Source organism: Pseudophryne corroboree, chromosome 8 (assembly GCF_028390025.1).
Source record: "Pseudophryne corroboree isolate aPseCor3 chromosome 8, aPseCor3.hap2, whole genome shotgun sequence".
Taxonomy (NCBI): Eukaryota; Metazoa; Chordata; class Amphibia; order Anura; family Myobatrachidae; genus Pseudophryne; species Pseudophryne corroboree.
The window spans coordinates 55,911,442-55,935,531 of NC_086451.1; the positions used below are offsets into that span (position 1 = coordinate 55,911,442).

At 47.7% G+C, this 24,090-nt stretch overlaps 1 protein-coding gene across 10 annotated transcripts in view; it reads left to right on the forward strand.

Moving 5' to 3' along the window:
* HUWE1 (HECT, UBA and WWE domain containing E3 ubiquitin protein ligase 1) overlaps positions 1-24,090 on the forward strand; it is a 430,355-nt gene that overhangs the window by 206,708 nt on the left and 199,557 nt on the right. For all 10 annotated transcript variants that reach the window (XM_063936413.1, XM_063936412.1, XM_063936409.1 and 7 more), the window contains exon 25: positions 10,417-10,593. In XM_063936413.1, coding sequence (XP_063792483.1) covers positions 10,417-10,593 — 177 coding nt within the window. The remainder of the gene's footprint in view (positions 1-10,416; positions 10,594-24,090) is intronic.

Genomic DNA, 24,090 nt, shown 5'->3' on the forward strand with positions numbered 1-24,090 from the left:
CTTTTGTGGAGGATTACAGCGCAGTTTGGGAGGTAACACCCTGTGTAGATGCTCCAGTCGCCAGGTTAGCCAAGGTCATTCCTACAGTGTAGATAGTCACCGTAATTGATCAGACTGAAAGAGTGAAGCTTTGCTTTAATCTGTTCGCTTTTTCCGGCACTTTTTTCCTCCCATTACCTTTTTTTCTGGGGCAACAAGTCCGTAGAATCTTGGACAAAACAACTGGCATCTGTTCTACAGGCATGAGGAAATAATTTGGAACTCCTTTCCTTGGTTGAGCAGATCTGAGAAGCTTGTGTTTATATTGGTGATGCTTCTCAGGACATGGCTGCTCTACAATCTCATATCTCCACCTTGGCAGCTTCTGTCAGGCCTATTTGGCTCAGATCTGGGCACGCTGACCCAGAGTCAAAGCATGTTTGAGAGGCTGTTCCCTTTTGAAGGAGAAATACTCTTTAGTTCGGAACTGACCAAGATCATAACGCAAGCTACTTAGTGGCGAAAACTATATTTCTCTATCGTCCTAGTGGATGCTGGGGTTCCTGAAAGGACCATGGGGAATAGCGGCTCCGCAGGAGACAGGGCACAAAAGTAAAGCTTTCCGATCAGGTGGTGTGCACTGGCTCCTCCCCCTATAACCCTCCTCCAAGCCAGTTAGATTTTTGTGCCCGGCCGAGAAGGGTGCAATCTAGGTGGCTCTCCTAAAGAGCTGCTTAGAAAAGTTTAGCTTAGGTTTTTTATTTTACAGTGAGTCCTGCTGGCAACAGGATCACTGCAACGAGGGACTTAGGGGAGAAGAAGTGAACTCACCTGCGTGCAGGATGGATTGGCTTCTTGGCTACTGGACATCAGCTCCAGAGGGACGATCACAGGTACAGCCTGGATGGTCACCGGAGCCTTGCCGCCGGCCCCCTTGCAGATGCTGAAGTAAGAAGAGGTCCAGAATCGGCGGCAGAAGACTCCTCAGTCTTCTAAAGGTAGCGCACAGCACTGCAGCTGTGCGCCATTTTCCTCTCAGCACACTTCACACGGCAGTCACTGAGGGTGCAGGGCGCTGGGAGGGGGGCGCCCTGGGAGGCAAATGAATACCTATTTTGGCTAAAAATACCTCACATATAGCCTCCGGAGGCTATATGGAGATATTTAACCCCTGCCAGAATCCGTTAAGAGCGGGAGACGAGGCCGCCGAAAAAGGGGCGGGGCCTATCTCCTCAGCACACAGCGCCATTTTCCCTCACAGAAAGGCTGGAGGGAAGGCTCCCAGGCTCTCCCCTGCACTGCATACAGAAACAGGGTTAAAACAGAGAGGGGGGGGCACTAATTTGGCGTTAGAAATATATAAAAAAGATGCTATAAGGGAAAACACTTATATAAGGTTGTCCCTATATAATTATAGCGTTTTTGGTGTGTGCTGGCAAACTCTCCCTCTGTCTCTCCAAAGGGCTAGTGGGTCCTGTCCTCTATCAGAGCATTCCCTGTGTGTGTGCTGTGTGTCGGTACGTGTGTGTCGACATGTAGGAGGACGATGTTGGTGAGGAGGCGGAGCAATTGCCTGTAATGGTGATGTCACTCTCTAGGGAGTCGACACCGGAATGGATGGCTTATTTAGGGAATTACGTGATAATGTCAACACGCTGCAAGGTCGGTTGACGACATGAGACGGCCGACAAACTATTAGTACCGGTCCAGACGTCTCAAAAACACCGTCAGGGGTTTTAAAACGCCCGTTTACTTTAGTCGGTCGACACAGACACAGACAGGGACACTGAATCCAGTGTCGACGGTGAATAAACAAACGTATTCCTTATTAGGGCCACACGTTAAAGGCAATGAAGGAGGTGTTACATATTTCTGATACTACAAGTACCACAAAAGAGGGTATTATGTGGGATGTGAAAAAACTACCATAGTTTTTCCTGAATCAGATAAATTAATTAAAGTGTGTGATGATACGTGGGTTCCCCCCGATAGAAAATTATGGGCGGTATACCCTTTCCCGCCAGAAGTTAGGGCGCGTTGGGAAACACCCCTTAGGGTGGATAAGGCGCTCACACGCTTATCAAAACAAGTGGCGGTACCGTCTATAGATAGGGCCGTCCTCAAGGACCAGCTGACAGGAGGCTGGAAAATATCATAAAAAGTATATACACACATACTGGTGTTATACTGCGACCAGCGATCGCCTCAGCCTGGATGTGCAGAGCTGGGGTGGCTTGGTCGGATTCCCTGACTAAAAATATTGATACCCTTGACAGGGACAGTATTTTATTGACTATAGAGCATTTAAAGGATGCATTTCTATATATGCGAGATGCACAGAGGGATATTTGCACTCTGGCATCAAGAGTAAATGCGATGTCCATAACTGCCAGAAGATGTTATGGACACGACAGTGGTCAGGTGATGCAGATTCCAAACGGCACAAAGGTGTATTGCCGTATAAAGGAAGAGGAGTTATTTGGGGTCGGTCCATCGGACCTGGTGGCCACGGCAACTGCTGGAAAATCCACCGTTTTTACCCTAAGTCACATCTCTGCAGAAAAAGACACCGTCTTTTCAGCCTCAGTCCTTTCGTCCCTATAAGATCATATCTGCCCAGGGATAGAGGAAAGGGAAGAAGACTGCAGCAGGCAGCCCATTCCCAGGAACAGAAGCGTTCCACCGCTTCTGACAAGTTCTCAGCATGGCGCTGAGACCGTACAGGACCCCTGGATCCTACAAGTAGTATCCCAGGGGTACAGATTGGAATGTCGAGACGTTTCCCCTTCGCAGGCTCCTGAAGTCTGCTTTACCAAGGTCTCCCTCCGACAATGAGGCAGTATGGGAAAAAAATTCACAAGCTGTATTCCCAGCAGGTGATAATTAAATTACCCCTCCTACTACAAGAAAAGGGGTATTATTCCACACTATATTGTGGTACTGAAGCCAGAAGGCTAGGTGAGACTTATTCTAAAAAATTTTTTGAACACTTACAAAGGTTCAAATCAAGATGGAGTCACTCAGAGCAGTGATAACGAACCAGGAAGAAGGGGACTATATAGTGTCCCGGGACATCAGGGATGCTTACCTCTATGTCCCAAATTTGCCCTTCTCACTAAGGGTACCTCAGGTTCGTGGTGCAGAACTGTCACTATCAGTTTCAGACGCTGCCGTTTGGATTGTCCACGGCACCCCGGATCTTTACCAAGGTAATGACCGAAATGATGATTCTTCTTCGAAGAAAAGGCGTCTTAATTATCCCTTACTTGGACGATCTCCTGATAAGGGCATAGTCCAGGGAACAGTTGGAGGTCGGAGTAGCACTATCTCGGATACTGCTACAACAGCACGGGTGGATTCTAAATATTCCAAAATCGCAGCTGATCCCGACGACACGTCTGCTGTGCCTAGGGATGATTCTGGACACAGTCCAGAAAAAGGTGTTTCTCCCGGAAGAGAAAGCCAGGGAGTTATCCGAGCTAGTCAGGAACCTCCTAAAAACAGTGCATCATTGCACAAGGGTCCTGGTAAAAATGGTGGCTTCCTACGAAGCAATTCCATTCGGCAGATTTCACGCAAGAACTTTTCAGTGGGATCTGCTGGACAAATGGTCCGGATCGCATCTTCAGATGCATCAGCGGATAACCCTATATCCAAGGACAAGGGTGTCTCTCCTGTGGTGGTTATAGAGTGCTCATCTTCTAGAGGGCCGCAGATTCGGCATTCAGGATTGGATGCTGGTGACCACGGAGCCCAGCCCGAGAGGCTGGGGAGCAGTCACACAAGGAAAAAATTTCCAGGGAGTGTGATCAAGTCTGGAGACTTTTCTCCACATAAATATACTGGAGCTAAGGGTAAATTTATAATGCTCTAAGCTTAGCAAGACCTCTGCTTCAAGGTCAGCCGGTATTGATCCAGTGGGAAAAACATCACGGCAGTCGCTCACGTAAACAGACAGGGCGACACAAGAAGCAGGAGGGCAATGGCAAAAACTGCAAGGACTTTTCGCTGGGCGGAAAATCATGTGATAGCACTGTCAGCAGTGTTTCATCCCGGGAATGGAAACTGGGAAGCAGACTTCCTCAGCAGGCACGACCTCCACCCGGGAGAGTGGAAACTTCATCGGGAAGTTTTTTCCACATGATTGTAAACCGTTGGGAAATACCAAAGGTGGACATGATGGCGTCCCGTCTGAACAAAAAACGGGACAGGTATTGCGCCAGGTCAAGAGACCCTCAGGCAATAGCTGTGGACGTTCTGGTAACACCGTGGGTGTACCAGTCGGTGTATGTGTTCCCTCCTCTGCTTCTCATACCTAAGGTGCTGAGAATTATAAGACGTAGAGGAGTAAGAACTATACTCATGGCTCCGGATTGGCCAAGAAGGACTTGGTACCCGGAACTTCAAGAGATGCTTACAGAGGTCTTATGGCCTCTGCCGCTAAGAAGGGACTTGCTTCAGCAAGTACCATGTCTGTTCCAAGACTTACCGCAGCTGCGTTTGTCGGCATGGCGGTGGAAAGCCGGATCCTAAGGGAAAAAGGCATTCCGGAAGAGGTCATTCCTACCCTGGTCAAAGCCAGAAAGGAGGTGACCGCACAACATTATCACCACATGTGGCGAAAATATGTTGCGTGGTGTGAGGCCAGGAAGGCCCCACAAAGAAATTTCAACTCGGTCGTTTCCTGCATTTCCTGCAAACAGGAGTGTCTATGGGCCTCAAATTGGGGTCCATTAAGGTTCAAATTTCGGCCCTGTCGATTTTCTTCCAGAAAGAATTGGCTTCAGTTCCTGAAGTCCAGAAGTTTGTCAAGGGAGTATTGCATATACAACCCCCTTTTGTGCCTCCAGTGGCACTGTGGGATCTCAACGTAGTTCTGGGATTCCTCAAATCACATTGGTTTAAAACCAGTCAAATCTGTGGATTTGAAGCATCTCACATGAAAAGTGACCATGCTCTTGGCCCTGGCCTGGACCAGGCGAGTGTCAAATTGGTGGTTTTTTCTCAAAAAAGCCCATATCTGTTTGTCCATTCGGACAGGGCAGAGCTGCGGACTCGTCCCCAGTTCTCTCCCTAAGGTGGTGTCAGTGTTTCACCTGAACCAGCTTATTGTGGTGCCTTGCACCTACTAGGGACTTGGAGGACTCCAAGTTGCTAGATGTTGTCAGGGCCCTGAAAATATGTTCCAGGACGGCTGGAGTCAGGAAAACTGACTTGCTGTTATCCTGTATGCACCCAACAAACTGGGTGCTCTTGCTTCTAAGCAGACTATTGCTAGTTGGATGTGTAATACAATTCAGCTTGCACATTCTGTGGCAGGCCTGCCACAGCCAAAATATGTAAATGCCCATTCCACAAGGAAGGTGGGCTCATCTTGGGCGGCTGCCCGAGGGGTCTCGGCTTTACAACTTTGCCGAGCAGCTACTTGGTCAGGGGCAAACACGTTTGCTAAATTCTACAAATTTGATACCCTGGCTAAGGAGGACCTGGAGTTCTCTCATTCGGTGCTGCAGAGTCATCCGCACTCTCCCGCCCGTTTGGGAGCTTTGGTATAATCCCCATGGTCCTTTCAGGAACCCCAGCATCCACTAGGACGATAGAGAAAATAAGAATTTACTTACCGATAATTCTATTTCTCGGAGTCCGTAGTGGATGCTGGGCGCCCATCCCAAGTGCGGATTATCTGCAATACTTGTACATAGTTACAAAAATCGGGTTATTATTGTTGTGAGCCATCTTTTCAGAGGCTCCGCTGTTATCATACTGTTAACTGGGTTTAGATCACAAGTTGTACGGTGTGATTGGTGTGGCTGGTATGAGTCTTACCCGGGATTCAAAATTCCTCCCTTATTGTGTACGCTCGTCCGGGCACAGTACCTAACTGGCTTGGAGGAGGGTCATAGGGGGAGGAGCCAGTGCACACCACCTGATCGGAAAGCTTTACTTTTGTGCCCTGTCTCCTGCGGAGCCGCTATTCCCCATGGTCCTTTCAGGAACCCCAGCATCCACTACGGACTCCGAGAAATAGAATTATCGGTAAGTAAATTCTTATTTTTTTCTTTATTTTTTCTTGCGGCTTTCTGACAATTCCCAGTCTTTCAGAAATGTCTGATTACTCACTCAAGGATGCCTTTCAAACTTCTCGCCAACATGGCCCCAAACTGGCAGAGAAGCAGGCCATATGATCAGATGGCCCTATACCATCCTCAGGTGCTTGTGGCCCCCTTGCTCAGGTATCGGGATGTCTGGCTCTAGTTACTACCAGATCTCTGGGTGAGGGTACATCCTTGTAAGGTGCCACCATGAGATTTTGTTGTTGCCACTTCTTCTTTTCAAGATTTGACAAGATGTATCCCATAGTTCTGGTTCCTATTTTTGCCAGCAAGGGCTCAGGTATTACTTAAACCTTTTCCTTGTAAACAAACTACTTCCATAGGATCTTGAACTGAAAGCAGCGGATTCCCCATCTTTTTCTGTCAAGATTCAAGATGGAGTGTCTGTGCTCGGTCATCAGCACAATAGTAGAAGGGAAATTTCTAGTATCCTTAGATATAAAGGACGCTCATCTTCACATTCCCATCTGGAAAGGTAGTCATCTACTCCTCCGCTTTGCTGTGGGACACTTGCATTTTCAGTTTCAGGCCCTATCATTCTGCTTTTATATAGACCCAAGGGTCCATAATTCCCTGTCGAGGTGCAGGGGAATCTTTCATTCCTTAAAGGGATGATCCTCTGATAAAGGCTACTTCAGAACACTTGCTGATTCATGATTTACATGTGGTGGTTGACACCTTGGAGGCTCACTTCTGGATCCTGATTTAGCTCACATCCAACCTCATCCATTCAAAGAGGGTGATTTTCTTGTGCCTCTTATTCGACACTTGCTGTCAGAAGGTTTTCCTCCTTCCACACGATATTCAGGACCTTCAGTCAGTGGTGAAGTAGCTTCAGCAGCGGCATCAAGTTTCCGATCTCTGGTGTATGCAATTCCTGGGAAAGATAGTAGCTTCTTGTGGTAACATATATTCCATATTTCATGTCCGGACTTTGCAGAGTCAGTTCCTACAACTTTGGTCCAGGACGGTATCACGTCTGGACAGGCAACTCTTCATACTATTGAGAAACGCCCGTCCCTTCTGTGGTGGCTTCATTCCCGAATCTATCCAGAATGTCCCCCTTCTCAGTTGGGATTGGGTACTGATCGCAACAGATGCCAGTCTGATAGGATGTGGTGCTGTCACTCTGGGCCTACATCTTTAGAGATTTGGTCTAGCAGAGAGTCTACACTCTCCAACATCCTGGAATTGAGGGCGAACAGGAACTACCTGGTCCCAGCTCAACGTGTTACGTGGAAAACCTGTGTATGTCGGACAGTGCCAAAGTTGTGCTTTTGTACAGGGTGGAGAAAGGAGTAGTCAGGCAAAGCTAGAAGTGCTTCACATCCTACTTTCGGCAGAACTTTGAGTATCCAAATTCCTGGGGTGCACAACTGGTGAGCGGGCTTCCTCAGTACTCCATACTGGGGAGTGGGAACTACACCTGGAAGTCTCGGATGATTGCAGATAGTCGATGGATGCCCGACACCGCTCTCATGGCTTCCTTGTACAGGTTACGCTCAAGGTATTCTCAGGCGGTTTTCCTGGACTTATGGCGCCTTGGTCCTTCCACTTGGGATAACTGTTCCTGCCTCTGTCCATGCTGGCCAGGGTACTTTAAAGTGTTCGGGAAGTTCTCCCAGTCGTACTCATAGCTCCAAACTGACCTCGCTGACGATAATGCTGTCGGAGGTTTTCTACTGCATTCCACTTTGACAAGCTCCAAGGTCCATGTCTATACCCAGGTTTGTCTCATCTGGCTTTGAAGGCCTTGTTGTTGAGACATGGTTCCTGAGGGCTTTTGGGTTTTCCAGACTAGTCGTACAAACCATGCTTCGAGCTTGTAAGTCAGTTGCTTCCAGAATCTGTCATTGTATTTGAAGACTTTTTCCATTTTATGAAGTTAACGTCTGGGTCTCTCAACGGACATCTTAAGACTACTGTGTCTTTTGTCCTTCCTTGGTTTCTACCCTGTCAATCCTTTTTTTTTTCTTCCCTTTTTCCCTTATACTATTGTAGTGTTCCCGCTAGACTTTGAGCGGTGCGCTGAGGTTCCAGGTACTGTAACTCTGCACAAGGGAAAAGGTTTCTTGTCTGGCCAAGAAAGGGGCACATTTCCATCATCATCATCATCACTCTTGGGCATGCTCAGCACTTACGGATATGCTGAGCTGCCCCCAAGCGCTCCCCTCACTGTGAATAGATGTGCATGGCATCTATTCACCCAGTAGTGATCATTGCGATCGTGGCTTCTTAGGCGGTACGCCATGGTGCCTCGGTGTAACAGCTGTGCAGCTGGCTATCTTGAATACCTTTTCAAAATTTTACCTGTTCCATGCTTTTGGTTCCTGTGATACTAGTCTTAGGCATGTGGATTTGCCACATGACACCCCCAGTTAGGCTTGCTTTGTGAAGTCCTGCAGTTAATACCGCAGTGTCGCCCAAATTGGATACAAGTGGAAATTTTGTAGTCTGCAGAAAATCCCTTCCTCATAATCCATCTGATGGACACTGTGAACCCTCCCTGTCTTTTCTCTATTCTGTTTGGTTTCCTTATTTCAGTAGTCGTTATTCTACCTCCCTGCAGCTTTGTTATGCAAATACTGAGGTAAGGTAGGAGGGGTTAGAGGGGGTGTAGTCCTTTACTTTAGTGCCTATACTTCTGGGTCAGCCCTATATCCCACAGTCTGTTCCCCAGTGTCCCCCAGATGGATTATGAGGAAGGGATTTTATGGGGAGTACAAAAATAAAATATTTTATTACTATGTTGTATAGAAAATAGAGTGGTCAAAGATTCAACAAGTTTTATAACTAACTTTAAGAGCTTTCTCGATCATTCAACTTGAAAGAGAATAACTGTATATTTTATGGAGTAAGTTCTTTGAAATCTGACACATTTCCTTATATAGGTTTCTTAACCGATCAGTCAACTGTTCTATAACAAAGTACAGAATAAGTTACTGCATGCACGGATTACTCTGTACCTTCCTAGAACTGTGCATTTAGACATAGCATCTTTTGTTTATGGCGGTTATTGCTTTTTATTTTATATTTGTGTCTGGTTCATATAGACTGCATTCTGCATCCTTTTTGAGTTCACGGTGCACTGTTACAAGTACAGCTAAGGGATCTAGACAGGACATGGTTTGGTGCAGTGGGCTACACCCAGTTCACACTGCAGAGCTTCTGACTTTCCGCTTCTCTTGTCTGCAACAAAGGAAAGAAGCCTAATATGCCCAGTCTTAATGCTGCACTACCAGCTAGGAAAATATTGAGCTAATGTGACCCCTTTACCAACCCGTTTTTCGCAAGGCTACTACGTGGCTATCCACCTCCAGATGCAGCTTTAATACCTATTTGTTGCTTTTTTTTTGTTTCTTCTTTCACTTCCCTTTGGAGAAAAGATAGTCATTTGGTCGACAGGGTCAAAAAGTCGATACAATTTTTTTTTTTTTGGGGTGGTTTATGCGTTTTTACTTTTTTTTTTTTCTTTTCCTTTTTTCCCACCCCAATTTGTTGGAATGCGTTAATTTGCCACCATAAGGTTACTGATGGTGAGAGTTTGTGACATGGATAGTCAATTTTATGAAATGCGTCCCCTCTTGGCTCTCTAAGCTCGCCGTGCTTCGGGTTTGGTGGCTTGCCTCTGCTTCGCTCACCACAAGGTTACTAAAGGTAATATTTGTGACATGGATAGTAAATGCAGCAAAAGTTGTTAAAAAAACCAAAAAAAAAAAACCTCTACATTTTGACCCTGTCGACCTAATGCACGTCAACCTATTGAGTGTACACCTTTCTAGTGTAGTTCTATAGACTAGATACCACAGTGGGGTGGCACAGTCACGTGATCCGACCATGCCAGTTAAGTGGTTAAAGGGCGTGTGTCACCTACTCTTCCAGGAGTCCGCGAGCCTCCCCGGAAATTTTGGAGTCTTGCAGATGTTCCGGTAGAGTGGGTGCGTATGCTGTAAATACCATGTGTAAAACTGAATTATGATCTTTATCAAACACTCTATTTTAGTTCTTGTTTTCCTTAAAATTACTTCGTTTTGTCATAGTGACTGGTTTAAAGAGCCGAGGGGCAGATTTATTAAGCTTGGTGAAGTGATAAATTGGAAGGTGATAAAGTGCTAGCCACTCAGCTGCTAACTGATATTTTTCAAACCCAGCCTGTGACATGGCAGTTAGGATCTGATTGGCTGGTCCTTTATCACCTTCCACTTTATCACTTCACCGAGCTTAAATCTGACCCCCCAGTTCTTTTATCATTTTTGGTACGACCTAAACAAAGAAGCATACTGAATTTTGTTCTGTCTATTAAATCTGCACCATTCTTTCACAGATGAAATTTGTGGAATCAATACTGAGCAACAACACAACAGATGATCATTGCCAGGAGTTTGTGAGTCAAAAGGGTCTGCTACCTCTGGTCACTATCCTGGGCCTTCCTAACCTACCTATTGACTTCCCTACCTCTGCTGCCTGCCAGGCTGTTGCTGGAGTGTGCAAGTCCATATTAGTAAGTGTATTTACTTGGGACTGTTACAGGGGATGTATATGCAGACTGTTACTTTGAAGCAATTGTTATGAAAAATAAACTCTGTGAGTAAAGGGCTCCATGCACTATATGTCTGAGGCTGAAGTCGTATGGAACTTCCAGGAAGTGATTCCATGCAATTTGGTACTTTCTCTAACGTCCTAGTGGATGCTGGGGACTCCGTAAGGACCATGGGGAATAGACGGGCTCCGCAGGAGACATGGGCACTTTAAGAAAGAATTTAGATTCTGGTGTGCTCTGGCTCCTCCCTCTATGTCCCTCCTCCAGACCTCAGTTTGAATCTGTGCCTGGACGAGCTGGGTGCTACTTAGTGAGCTCTCCTGAGCTTGCTATAAGAAAGTATTTTTTTAGGTTTTTTATTTTCAGGGAGCTCTGCTGGCAACAGACTCCCTGCATCGTGGGACTGAGGGGAGAGAAGCAGCCCTACTCTCTGAAGATAGGTCCTGCTTCTTAGGCTACTGGGCACCATTAGCTCCAGAGGGATCGTACACAGGATCTCACCCTTTGTCGTCAGATCCCCGAGCCGCGCCGCCGTCCCCCTCGCAGAGCCGGAAGACCGAAGCCGGGTGAAAGAAGCAAGAAGACTTCGAAATCGGCGGCAGAAGACTCCAGTCTTCATATGAGGTAGCGCACAGCACTGCAGCTGTGCGCCATTGCTCCCACACTACACCCACACACTCCGGTCACTGTAAGGGTGCAGGGCGCAGGGGGGGGGGGGCGCCCTGGGCAGCAATTAGAGACCTCTTTGGCAAAAGTTTGCATAATATACAGTTGGGCACTGTATATATGTTTGAGCCCCCGCCAAAATTGTACATAAAAGCGGGACAGAAGCCCGCCGTCGAGGGGGCGGGGCTTCTTCCTCAGCACTCACCAGCGCCATGTTTTTTCTCCACAGCACCGCTGAGAGGAAGCTCCCCAGTTTCCCCTGCAGTTACACGGTAGAAGAGGGTAAAAAGAGAGGGGGGGCACATAATTAAGCGCAAAAATCAATATAATCAGCAGCTACTGGGTTAACATTAAGTAACTGTGTTATTCCTGGGTTAATAGCGCTGGGGTGTGTGCTGGCATACTCTCTCTCTGTCTCTCCAAAGGGCCTTGTGGGGGAATTGTCTTCAGATGAGCATTCCCTGAGTGTGTGGTGTCGGTACGTGTGTGTCGACATGTCTGAGGTAAAAGGCTGCCCTAAGGAGGAGATGGAGAAAATGTGTGTGTGAGAGGGTGTCTCCGTCGACAATGCCGACACCTGTTTGGATATGTGTAATTAAGTGCTAAGGTGAATTTATTGCACAAAAGATTAGAGAACAGACAGGAAATCTACCCATGTCTGTCCCTATGTCGCAGAGACCTTCAGAGTCTCTCAATGCTCACTATCCAAAATAATAGACACTGATATCGACACGGAGTTTGACTCCAGTGTCGACTACGATAATGCAAAGTTACAGCCAAAATGGCAGAAAAGTATTCAATATATGATTATTGTAATAAAAGATGATTTGCATATCACTGATGACTCATCTGTCCCTGACACAAGGGTACACATGTTTAAGGGGAAGAAAGCTGAGGTAAATTTCCCTCCTCTCATGATGAAAAAGAGCGGGAATCTCCAGACAAGAGACTGCAGTTTCCCACAAAGAATTCTCAGGGAGTATCTTTTCCCCACTAGGGCCAGGATATGATGGGAATCTTCCCCTAGGGTGTCACGTTTGCCCAAAAGGTAGCCCTGACGTAACAGCTATTCTCAGGGATCCTGCAGATAGCGTGCACATTCTGGTACACTACTCAGACCGGCGATTGTGTCGGCATGGGTTTATAGCGCTGTGGCAGCGTGGACAGGTACCTTATCAGCAGAGATTGAGACCCTAGTATGTATGTATGTGTATATATATGTATATATATATATATTAAAGATGCTGTCTTGAGAGAGATAGATATAGATAGATATATATATATATATATATATATATATATATATATATATAAATAATATAAAACATGCCCAAAGAGACATGAGTCTACTGGGTCCTAGAGTCAAAGCTATGTCGATTTCTGCTTGACGTGTCCTGTAGAGTATGCAATGGACAGATGATGCCAACTTAAGAGGCATGTGGAAGGCTGAGGATTGTGTGGAAAAGGGTTCTCGGACCTGGTCTCCACAGCTATAGCTGGTAATTCTGATATTTTGCCTTATATTCCTGCACAGCCTAGGAAAGCACGACATTATCAAATGCAGCCTTTCGAACAAAGAAACAAGAAAGTCCGAGGTGCGTCCTTTCTTGCCAGAGGCGGGGGCAGAGGAAAAAGCTGCACAACACAGCTAGTTCCCAGGAACAGAAGTCCTCCCCGGCCTCTACAAAAATCCACCGTAGATCGCTGGGGCTCTACAGGCGGAGCTAGGCCCGGTTGGGGCACGCCTTCGTAAGTTCAGCCACAAGTGGGTTCACTCCCTGTTAGATCCCTGGGCAATAGATAGTCTCTCAGGGATACAAGCTGGACTTTGAGAAGATGCCCCCTCACCGACGGCCCTGCCGGCTTCCCCCCCACGAGAGGGAAACAGTGTTAAGTGCAATTCACAAATTGTATCTTCAACAGATGGTGGTCAAGGTTCCCCTCCTTCAACAAGGAGGGGGTTATTATTCGACCATGTTGTAGTCCCGAAACCAGACTGTTAGTCAGACCCATATTGAATTTAAAATCCCTGAACATATACCTGAAAGGGTTCAAGTTCAAGATGGAATCGCTAAGAGCGGTCATTGCAAGCCTGAAAGGGGGAGATTTTATGGGGACTCGGGACATAAAGGATGCATACCTTCATGTCCCCATTTATCCACCTCATCAGGCGTACCTCAGAATTGCGGTACGGGATTGTCATTACCAATTTCAGACGTTGCCGTTTGGTCTCTCCACGGCCCCGAGAATATTCACCAAGGTAATGGCGGAAATGATGGTGCTCCTGCGGAAGCAAGGTGTCACTATTATCACGTACTTGGACGATGATCTCATAAAAGCGAGATCAAGAGAGCAGTTGCTGAACAGCGTATCACTTTCTCTGGAATTGTAACGGCAACACGGCTGGATTCTATATATTCCAAAGTCGCAGTTGGTTCCTACAGCTCATCTGCCTCTCCTAGGCATGATCCTAGACACAGACCAGAAAAGGGTTTATCTCCCGATAGAGAGAGCTCAGGAGCTCGTGACACTGGTCAGGAATCTATTAAAACCAAACAGGTGTCCGTGCATCACTGCACTCGAGTCCTGGGAAGGATGGTGGCATCATAGAGGCCATTCCCTTCGGCAGGTTCCATGCGAGGACCTTCCAATGGGACTTACTGGACAAGTGGTCCGGATCACATCTTCAGATGCATCGGTTAATCACCCTATCCCCCAGGGCCAGGGTGTCTCTCCTGTGGTGGCTGCAGAGTGCTCACCTTCTCGAAGGTCACAGATTCGGCATTCAGGACTGGGTCCTGGTGACCACGGATGCAAGCCTCCGAGGGTGGGGGGCAGTCTCACAGGGAAGAAATTTCCAAGAGCTGTGGTCAAGTCAGGAGACTTGCCTTCACATCAACATCCTGGAACTAAGGGCCATATACAACGCCCTACATCAAGCGGAGTCCCTGCTTCGCGACCAACCGGTTCTGATTCAGTCACACAATATCACCGCAGTGGCTCATGTAAACCGCCAAGGCGGCACAAGGAGCAGGGTGGCGATGGTAGAAGCCACCAGAATTCTTCGCTGGGAGGAGAATCACGTAAGCCCACTGTCAGCAGTATTCATTCCGGGAGTTGACCACTGGGAAGCAGACTTCCTCAGCAGGCATGACCTCCACCCGGGAGAGTGGGGACTTCATCAAGAAGTCTTCATGCAGATTGCAATTCGGTGGGAACTGCCACAGGTGGACATGATGGCATCCCGCCTCAACAAAAAGCTGCAGAGATATTGCGCCAGGCCAAGAGACCCTCAGGCGATAGCTGTTGACGCACTGGTGACACCGTGGGTGTTCCAGTCGGTCTATGTATTTCCTCCTCTTCCTCTCATACCCAAGGTGCTGAGAATCATAAGGAAAAGAGGAGTGAGAACAATACTCTTTGTTCCGGATTGGCCAAGAAGGACTTTGTATCCAGATCTGCAAGAAATGCTCACAGAGGACCCGTGGCCTCTGCCTCTAGGACAGGACTTGTGCAACAGGGGCCTTGTCTGTTCCAAGACTTACCGCGGCTGAGTTTGGCGGCATGGCGGTTGAACGCCGGATCCTAGCAGATAAAGGCATTCCGGATGAGGCCATTCCTACGCTGATAGAGGCTAGGAAGGATGTGACGGCTCAACATTATCACCGTATATGGCGAAAATATGTGGCTTGGTGTGAGGCCAGGAATGCCCCTACGGAGGAATTCCAGCTGGGCCTTTTCCTTCACTTCCTACAGTCAGGAGTGACTTTGGGCCTTAAATTGGGTTCCATTAAGGTTCAGATTTCGGCCCTATCCATTTACTTTCAAAAAGAACTAGCTTCTCTACCTGAAGTTCAGACGTTTGTAAAGGGAGTGCTGCATATTCAGCCCCCTTTTGTGCCTCCAGTGGCACCTTGGGATCTTAACGTGGTGTTGTTTCCTGAAATCACACTGGTTTGAACCACTCAAAACGGTGGAAGTAATATATCTCACGTGAAAGGTGGTCATGCTATTAGCCTTGGCTTCGGCTAGGCGTGTGTCAGAATTGGCGGCTTTGTCACATAAAAGCCCTTATCTGGTTTTCCATGCGGATAGAGCAGAATTGCGGACCCGCCCACAATTTCTGCCGAAAGTGGTTTCATCTTTTCGTATAAACCAACCTATTGTGGTGCCTGTGGCTACTACGGACTTGGAGGAATCCGAGTCACTGGATGTAGTCGGGGCTTTGAAGGTTCATGTAGCCAGAACGGCTAAGGTCATGAAAACAGAATCTTTGTTTATCCTGTATGCTTCCAACAAGCTTGGGGCGCCTGATTCAAAGCATACTATTGCTCGCTGGATCTGTAACACGATTCAGCAGGCTCATTTTGCGGCTGGGTTGCCGCTGCCTAAATCAGTTAAGGCCCATTCCACAAGGAAGGTGGGCTCTTCTTGGGCGGCTGCCCGAGGGGTCTCGGCATTACAGCTTTGCCGAGCGGCTACTTGGTCAGGTTCAAACACCTTTGCAAAGTTCTACAAGTTTGATACCCTGGCTGAGGAGGACCTTGTGTTTGCTCATTCTGTGCTGCAGAGTCATCCGCACTCTCCCACCCGTTTGGGAGCTTTGGTATAATCCCCATGGTCCTTACGGAGTCCCCAGCATCCACTAGGACGTTAGAGAAAATAAGATTTTACTTACCGGTAAATCTATTTCTCGTAGTCCGTAGTGGATGCTGGGCGCCCGTCCCAAGTGCGGACTTCTTCTGCAATGCTTGTATATAGTTATTGCTTAAATAAGGGTTATGATATAGTTGCATCAGAGTTTATCTAATGCTCTGTGATTGTTCATACTGTTAACTGGGTAAAGTTATCACAAGTTATACGGTGTGATTGGTGTGGCTGTTATGAGTCTTACCCTGGCTTCCCAAAATCCTTTCCTTGTACTGTCAGCTCTTCCGGGCACAGTTTCTCTAACTGAGGTCTGGAGGAGGGACATAGAGGGAGGAGCCAGAGCACACCAGAATCTAAATTCTTTCTTAAAGTGCCCATGTCTCCTGCGGAGCCAGTCTATTCCCCATGGTCCTTACGGAGTCCCCAGCATCCACTACGGACTACGAGAAATAGATTTACCGGTAAGTAAAATCTTATTTTTGTGCTATTTTTGCTTAAGATAAATCACATGTGATTGATGAAGCCGCTATACATTGCATGCGATATATATCGTATGGCATACAATTGTACAATGAGATATATCTGATGGGCTGGATAGAGGGCTACGGTTGCTGGAAGTGTCCTGAGAATGACAATCAAACTTCCCTGTGATACATCGCGATATCACATGCACAAAAAACACACTTTTTTTCCCCCCATCCGATTCCATCCAATTCCGATATATCATTGGTGCAGCACCGACGACCTAATGGATCCTATCCGACAGCCACAGGGACGCGCATCAGATTGGATACGATCTAAAAGGTATACGATTGTACACATTTTCATACAATATATTAGACGGATTTATCGGAATTGTATGAAATCGTGTAAAATCGTCCTACTGTATGGGGCCCTTTAGACTATCAATGCTAGTCAGAAACGGAGCATGAAAATCACAGGTGGGGTGGAGGGAAGGACTGAAACAAGACCTGCGATATAAAGTGCATATGACTCAAACACAATTCATATAAATGAGCACTTCATGCAAACTTGGGATGTGTTTTTTCAAGTTTTGTAAAGAAAATCAAAACAACTTACAATATTAAATACTTGTATTGGGTATCAGAAAAAGAAGGAAAGAAAAACCCTTTTGTTGGTGCACGCTTTGAAAAAAGTTAGTAATACTGTGTAAAATTAAACTTTAAGTCCATTAAAATCTGATTACCCTCAAACAAGAGGAAAAAATATATATTGTGACTTGGGCACCAAAAGCTGGTGCAAGAGTTTATAAATTTAGATTTTAAAATTGTTTTATACCCCATTTAGGTAATAGGTGCCAGGAAACGCCTATTAGACAGTCCTGTATTAGGCTGTCTTCAGCACACCAACATTAATGCTGTATACACAAGTTGAAGTTGCAGGTTACTTTAGTGGAAAAAATAAAAAGTCATGCAGTCTAAACTCTCTACCACTGCTCCAGGCAAAACTATTGAGTCGCTCATAAAATGGTTAATGCCAAGGGAGACTGGAAGGTAATAGATGTTGAATCTACTGTCAACGTTACACTGGGAAAGTTTCTTTCCGTTAAATACTAACCAATTTCCTCTAACATTCAATCTGGGGGACACTGCTGATCATACCTCGTCGCAATTGCAGCAGTGAGTTTGCGGATCTTCCAAAGCCTCCCAGAAGAAATGGGCTGCGAGCCTATACGTGCACTGCCTGCAAGGTAAAATGTATCCTGTTTAGAGCAGGACCATATGGGCCTTTGTGATTGCTGCTCTGTGGATGCATCAGGGGGTTCTGCACTTGAGGTGTCTGCCCCATTGGAGCCAGACTGGGCCACGTCCATGTCTTGGGCCATGCGGGAGCTGGCTTCCCAGCTAGCAGCTTCTTGGCTTCCTACACCACCAGAACAGCCTCAGACTGATATCCCACAAAAGCCTGCTATAGAGCCACTGGTACAAGACTTTTCACAGTCCGTGCAGGGATTGTTCCAAGTTTCCAGTTATCTGCAACAGACTCTGGGTTCCTTGACCACGCGCAATAACCTCTGACAGACAACTCAAACTCGCAAGCTTCCTGTGATGAGGGCACCTCTTCCCACACTGCTGAGAAGGCTGTATCCTCGGCTCAGGAAGGCAACACGACTCAAGTCCGAATGTAAAATTTGATCAAGGTGGTTTGTCTCCAGTTGCAGGATAAGGACTCTGACATGCAGCCCACCGCAGGGGCTCCTTTCTACAAGAGGATGAATAAGGATTCTGCAGTTTTATCCCTTCTCGCTTAAGTGAGATCTTCAAGGAGGCTTGGTCGCATCCTAACAAAAATAAAAATTGTTTATCCTCATTCTATCCGATGCCAGAAGGAGACCAGAAGAAAAGGAAAACACCCCTTCCGGTGGATGCTCACATTGCTAGGTTGGTTAAATCAACTACCCTACTCATTCCAGATGTTACATCCCTTATGGATCCCACTGACAAAAAGCTGGATCAGTTCATTCACTGTTTTACCAGTGTGGGTGCGGCTATTTATACAGCTTTTGCTTCTGCTTAGCCATAGGATGTTGGGCAAATTCCTTGGCATGAGGCCTCCAGTCGGGCACTCGCCACTCTGATTTGCGATCCATTGTGGATAACATTAGAGAAGCTAGCACTTTTTTTTAAGTGAGGCGGCTTTGGAAGCTGGCAAATTTGCATCCAAAATATCAGCTTCCTTTGTGGCATGTAGATGAGGGTTATGGCTTCTCTCTTGATGAGCTGATAACTACCTTTTTGTGGAATATTCTCTTTGGTCCACAGTTGAACAAGATTATGGCCTCTAAGACGACCTTCCTGCCTTCTGTAGCTACTAATACCAAACTGTATGCAATCAATTTTGCCATCTGTCGGGATACATACGCCGGAATCCCGGCACACAGGGCCTATTCCCACTCTTGGGTGTCCACGACACCCATAGAGTGAGAATAGAATCTGTGGCGAGCGCAGTAAGCCACAGAGTACGCAGCAAGCCTGCAAGGGGATTCAACACTCAACCCGTTGCTGTGATTCTGGTGGGAGGGATGCTGCTGTCGGGATCTTGACAGTCTGCATCCTGCCCGCCGGTAAATAGTATGTAACTCAGACCAAACAGCCCTCCTTTTGTTCCTTTCACCTGCAGTACAGCCTGCTTTTTGGGATCCTCGTCCAAGGGTCGCTGGGCCAGGGTTGGTCGCTGTCAGACTCTCAAGTAGGCTGACAAATGTACATCATGACAGAGTCCACCCGGGCTCTTCAGGGTGGGCGGTCGACTACCAGTTCCTGATGGTAGGGGTGATTTTCCGGATTCCGCTTCCTCAAAGGGGTACCGGCTATTATTCCAATCTGTTCCTGGTTCAAAAACTAGACTGATTGGCCCATTTGAAGAAGTTCAACCTGTTCCTGTGCATTCCCTGATTCAGAATGAAGTCACTTTGGTCCATCCTTCATACTCTGGACTCATGGGATTTTATGGCCTCCTTAAATATTCTGGATGCCTACCTTCACATCCCTATTCAGCTGCACAACAAGCGCTTTCTGCAATTTGTAGTACAAAAGAACCACTACTATGGGATATAGTTGATATCCTGGCGGTTGGGACCCTAGCCGTCAGAATACAGACGCCGGGAACCCGACCACCGAGAATGCTGGCAGCTGCGCCAACTCTATTTCTACTCGTGGGTGTCCACAGCACCCATAGTGGTGGTAGAACCTGTGGTGAGCCCACAGCGTTGACAAGTGCAGCAAGCTCACAAGGAGCTCTCTAGCTCTTGCCCCGCTGCCGGGATCCTGGGGTCTGTATTCTGACCTTCAGGATCTCGAATGCCGGCATTCCAATCCTAACCCACTAATTATTCCAGACCTTGCCTTTTGGAGACTCAACAGCACCAAGAGTTTTTACAGAGGTCGTGGTAGTAATGTTAGCCCGGCTCAGTCTCCAGGGAGTACAGAATCTCCCTTACCTGGACGAGCTTCTCTTGACTCAGGGCGTCTTGCAACACCTCCTGCAGATCACAGTAGATTTGTTGCAGTCACACGGCTGGCTCAACAACTGGCACAAGTCAAGTCTAACTCCTTCCCAGTCCATTCTTCATCTTGGGGCGATCCTGTGCTCCAGATCCCAGAGGGTTTTTTCCCCCCAGGAACAAGGTTACTGATCTCAAGACACTGATAAGGTACTTCCTCAAGCATCGCAGGGTCTCAATCCACCTTTGCATGCGAGTCCTGGTCAAGATGATCTCCTGTTTCAACATGGTAGAATTTGCTACGATGGTGGAACAGCTCTCCCCTACGTCTCAAGTCCCACCTGATTTAGTCGTCCTGTCCAGGAAAACCCGCTCACTGTTGTGGTGGCTTCAATCTTCCCAGTTGAACAAGGGTCGCCCGTTCCTAATCCAGGATTGGCTCATCCTTACCACAGACTTAAGCCTCCGCGGACATTCCTTTCAGGGACGTTGGTGACCACAGAAGGAGACTCTCTCCATAAGTCTTTTAACTCCTAGCGGTTTACAAGGCACACTTCCAAGCAGGGACCACTATTCCACAACAAACCAATGAAGAAAAAAATTTGACAACCCGACAGCTGTCCCATATATAAATAATCAGGGCGACACCAAAATTCTCGCCGCCATGCAAGAGGTCTGTCCCATACTCCAGTGGGTGGAACGTGTCCTGTCGGTTCTGTTGGCAGTTTATATTCCCGGAGTTCAGAATTGGGAAGCAGATTTTCTTAGCCGATTAGAATGCCCATTCAGAAGAGTGGTCCCTCCATCCTGAGGTGTTACACCTTCTGGTTGCTCGCTGGTGTCAGCCACACACATATCTGATGGCCTCTCATCACAATTGCAAGCTTCTGGTTCCAGAACCAGGGATCCAGATGCTTTTCTGATGGACGTACTAGTGGCTCCCTGGTCCTTCCCCATGTTGTATCCTTTTACTCTGATTGCTCTCTTGCCAGGGCTTCGACATCTGAAGCAGGATGGGGTCACGGTCATACTGGTTGCCCCGGACTGGCTATTCAGGGGGTATGAGGACCTCCACAGGCTATCCATAGAGCCTCTGTTTCGCCCACCTCTTCGTCCAGATCTGCTGTCCCAGGTCTCATGTCTTTATCCCGACCTAGCCCATCTGGCTTTGAAGGGGTAGCTGTTGAGAGGTCTGTATGAAGCTTGGGGTTTTTCCAGCCCGGTCATTCAGACCATGATCTCGCTCAGAAAACCACCTCCGATTTGCATATACCACAGGGTTTGGTGAAAGTACTTCTAATGGCGTGAGGCTTGTCATTTTAACCGGTTAGTAAACTGCGTCTCCAAGATCTTTGCATTCTTACAGTCTGGGTCGGATTTGCGAAGTGGAAATGTGCGAAAAGTGACCAATTTGGGCACCCAAACTGCATTTTTCGCATCGCATTCAGAAATTGTCAGGTTTAGCCGTTTTACGTGGCTTAACCTGCCACTGCAGGGCGATATCAGCGCTATAGTTCTATTTCAGCGCAAAGTCGACAATTCCTCGGCAGTTCATACTTTCCCTGCAAGGGGTGCTGCGCTTGCTGCCTCCCTCCTCAGGATGCTTCAACAGGCTCCCTTTGAACCCCTGGAATCGGTGGATCTTTCCTTGCCTCAGTTGGAAGACTGTCGTTTTGTGTATTGCGCGTAGTGTTTCCGACCTGGACGCATGGTCTCCGTTCCTGGTTTTCCACTTGGACTGGGGAGTTCTTTACACTCTGCTGGATTATCTCCCCAAGATAGGGGGTCATTCTGACCCACTCGCTGCTGTTTATTGCAGCGGAGCGAACGGGTCTCTACTGCGCATGCGCCAGCGCATGCCAGACGGCCGAAGGCCATGGAAGGGCTGCGAGCGCATCCGGGCGGGAGGGGGCGAAACGGCGGCGTTCGGGTGCCGTTTCGTAGGCGCGGTCCGCACAATGCAGGTGTGGCCGGACCGAACGGGGGATGGGCCGCAGCGGCTGCGTGACGTCGCACGCAGCTGCTGCCGGCCGGGGACCGAAGAGTAACTCCCGGCCAGTACGCTAAAGCTGCGCTGGCCTGAAGCTACTCTTGAAGTGCAAAGGCATCGCTGCTGTGCGATGTCTTTGCACTTCTGCGGGGGGTCCGGTACTGACATGCAGGGCAGGCTAACCCTGTGCTGGGCGTCCCCCCGCATGTCAGTGTAAATGTTCGTAGCTTTTCTAAAGTTAGCACAGCTACGATCAACTCGGAATGACCCCCATAGTCTCCTGTTGCCACATCAATCAGGAGTTGATGTGGAAACGGGAGACTCCTGATTGGTTCAGTCTTTATTTGCTTCTCCTAATCTGGCTGACACTGGTCACTTTGTGCATAGAACACGGTCCTTCCTCAATTCAGATTCCCTCTTTGTACTCTAATGTCCATAAGCGAGGCTGGTCAGCCTATAAGCAAACTTTGGCACGTTGGATATGCGTCAACACTGGCCAAGCTTATCTGTTCGCTGGAAGGGCAGTTCCGGTGTCCATGAGGGCTAATTCCAGGCGGTTGGTTGGGTGGTTTACTTTGGGACTGCTGCGGAGCAGGTTTGCAGGGCAGTACGTGGTCTTCTGCCCACACTTTCATCAAATTCTATTAATTTGACACCTCCGCCTCAGCGGGCTTCGGGTGTCGTGTCCTCAGTGCAGCTTGGGAACGTTCCCACCTGTAAAGGGACAGCTTTGGGATATTCTACAGACCCAGTGTCCACAGAGGCTGAAAGAAAAAAGGGGATGTTTGTGTTACCAGTAGCCACGATGGACACTGGTCGCCCACTCTTGAACTTCCTTTGCGAGGGTCCATGTTCTGGCACTAGGTGCTGCAATGCTACAGGCCAGGCAGTCTGTGTGTTTTTGCCGGTCCTTTCTACTTCTATCCTTTTACCTGTTCTTTGGGCTTGATAAGTAAAACTGGTCCACTGAAGAGCAGGTGGGGTATAGGAGAGGAAGAGCCACTGCTGCACTCTACAAGAAAACTTCTTGGTGTCCGCAGTACTACACATCACTATACCCCACAGTCCCAGTGTCCACCACAGCTTCAGAAAAAAGGATTTTACAGAAAAGACAATAATCCCCCTTTTTTTTTTACTGTTCACCCTCACATGCAAGTAGCATTTATTGGTTGTCTATTTGACCAACTTAGTTTTTGTAATGCTTTAGAAATAGTGCAGTGCTCCCATTTTTTTGGTACCATACCACCCTGCCTTAGATCTACCTGGTTTCTACTCGCTTTTTCGCAAGGGCATTGAAGCCCTTTCCACTAATGGTTCTTCTTGAGGAGTTAATGGCCAGAAAGATTCAGCAATAATTGGCTGGAATACCATGAAACGTAGCCCTAATGTGCACTTTCCCCTACACTTAGCCCAGGCAACAACCAACTTCTCTGCAGGGTCCTCCATCTCCCTTCTGTTCCTGTTTCCTTTATCTGTTCACTGTATTGTGCACATTCCATGTTTGTTCTAGAGATTATTTATTTTATGTATTACCAAATATTTATATAGCACGCACACATTCTGCAGCGCTTTACAGAGAATATTTGGCCATTCACATCAGTCCCTGCCCTAGTGGAGCTTACAATCTATATTCCCTACCAGATCTGATATGTTTAGATTTGTTCACTCTAAATTCTATTTGTATTCATACGGAGGTACAGTTTATTTCCCATATAGAATTTCCTTTTCTCTAACGTCCTAGTGGATGCTGGGGACTCCGTCAGGACCATGGGGAATAGCGGCTCCGCAGGAGACAGGGCACATCTAAAGAAAGCTTTTAGGATCACATGGTGTGTACTGGCTCCTCCCCCCATGACCCTCCTCCAAGCCTCAGTTAGGTTTTTGTGCCCGTCCGAGCAGGGTGCAATCTAGGTGGCTCTCCTAAAGAGCTGCTTAGAAAAAGTTTTTTTAGGTTTTAAATCTCAGTGAGTCCTGCTGGCAACAGGCTCACTGCATCGAGGGACTTAGGGGAGAGATTTTCAACTCACCTGCGTGCAGGATGGATTGGAGTCTTAGGCTACTGGACACCATTAGCTCCAGAGGGAGTCGGAACACAGGTCATCCTGGGGTTCGTCCCGGAGCCGCGCCGCCGACCCCCCTTACAGATGCTGAAGATCGGAGGTCCGGAAACAGGCGGCAGAAGACTCTT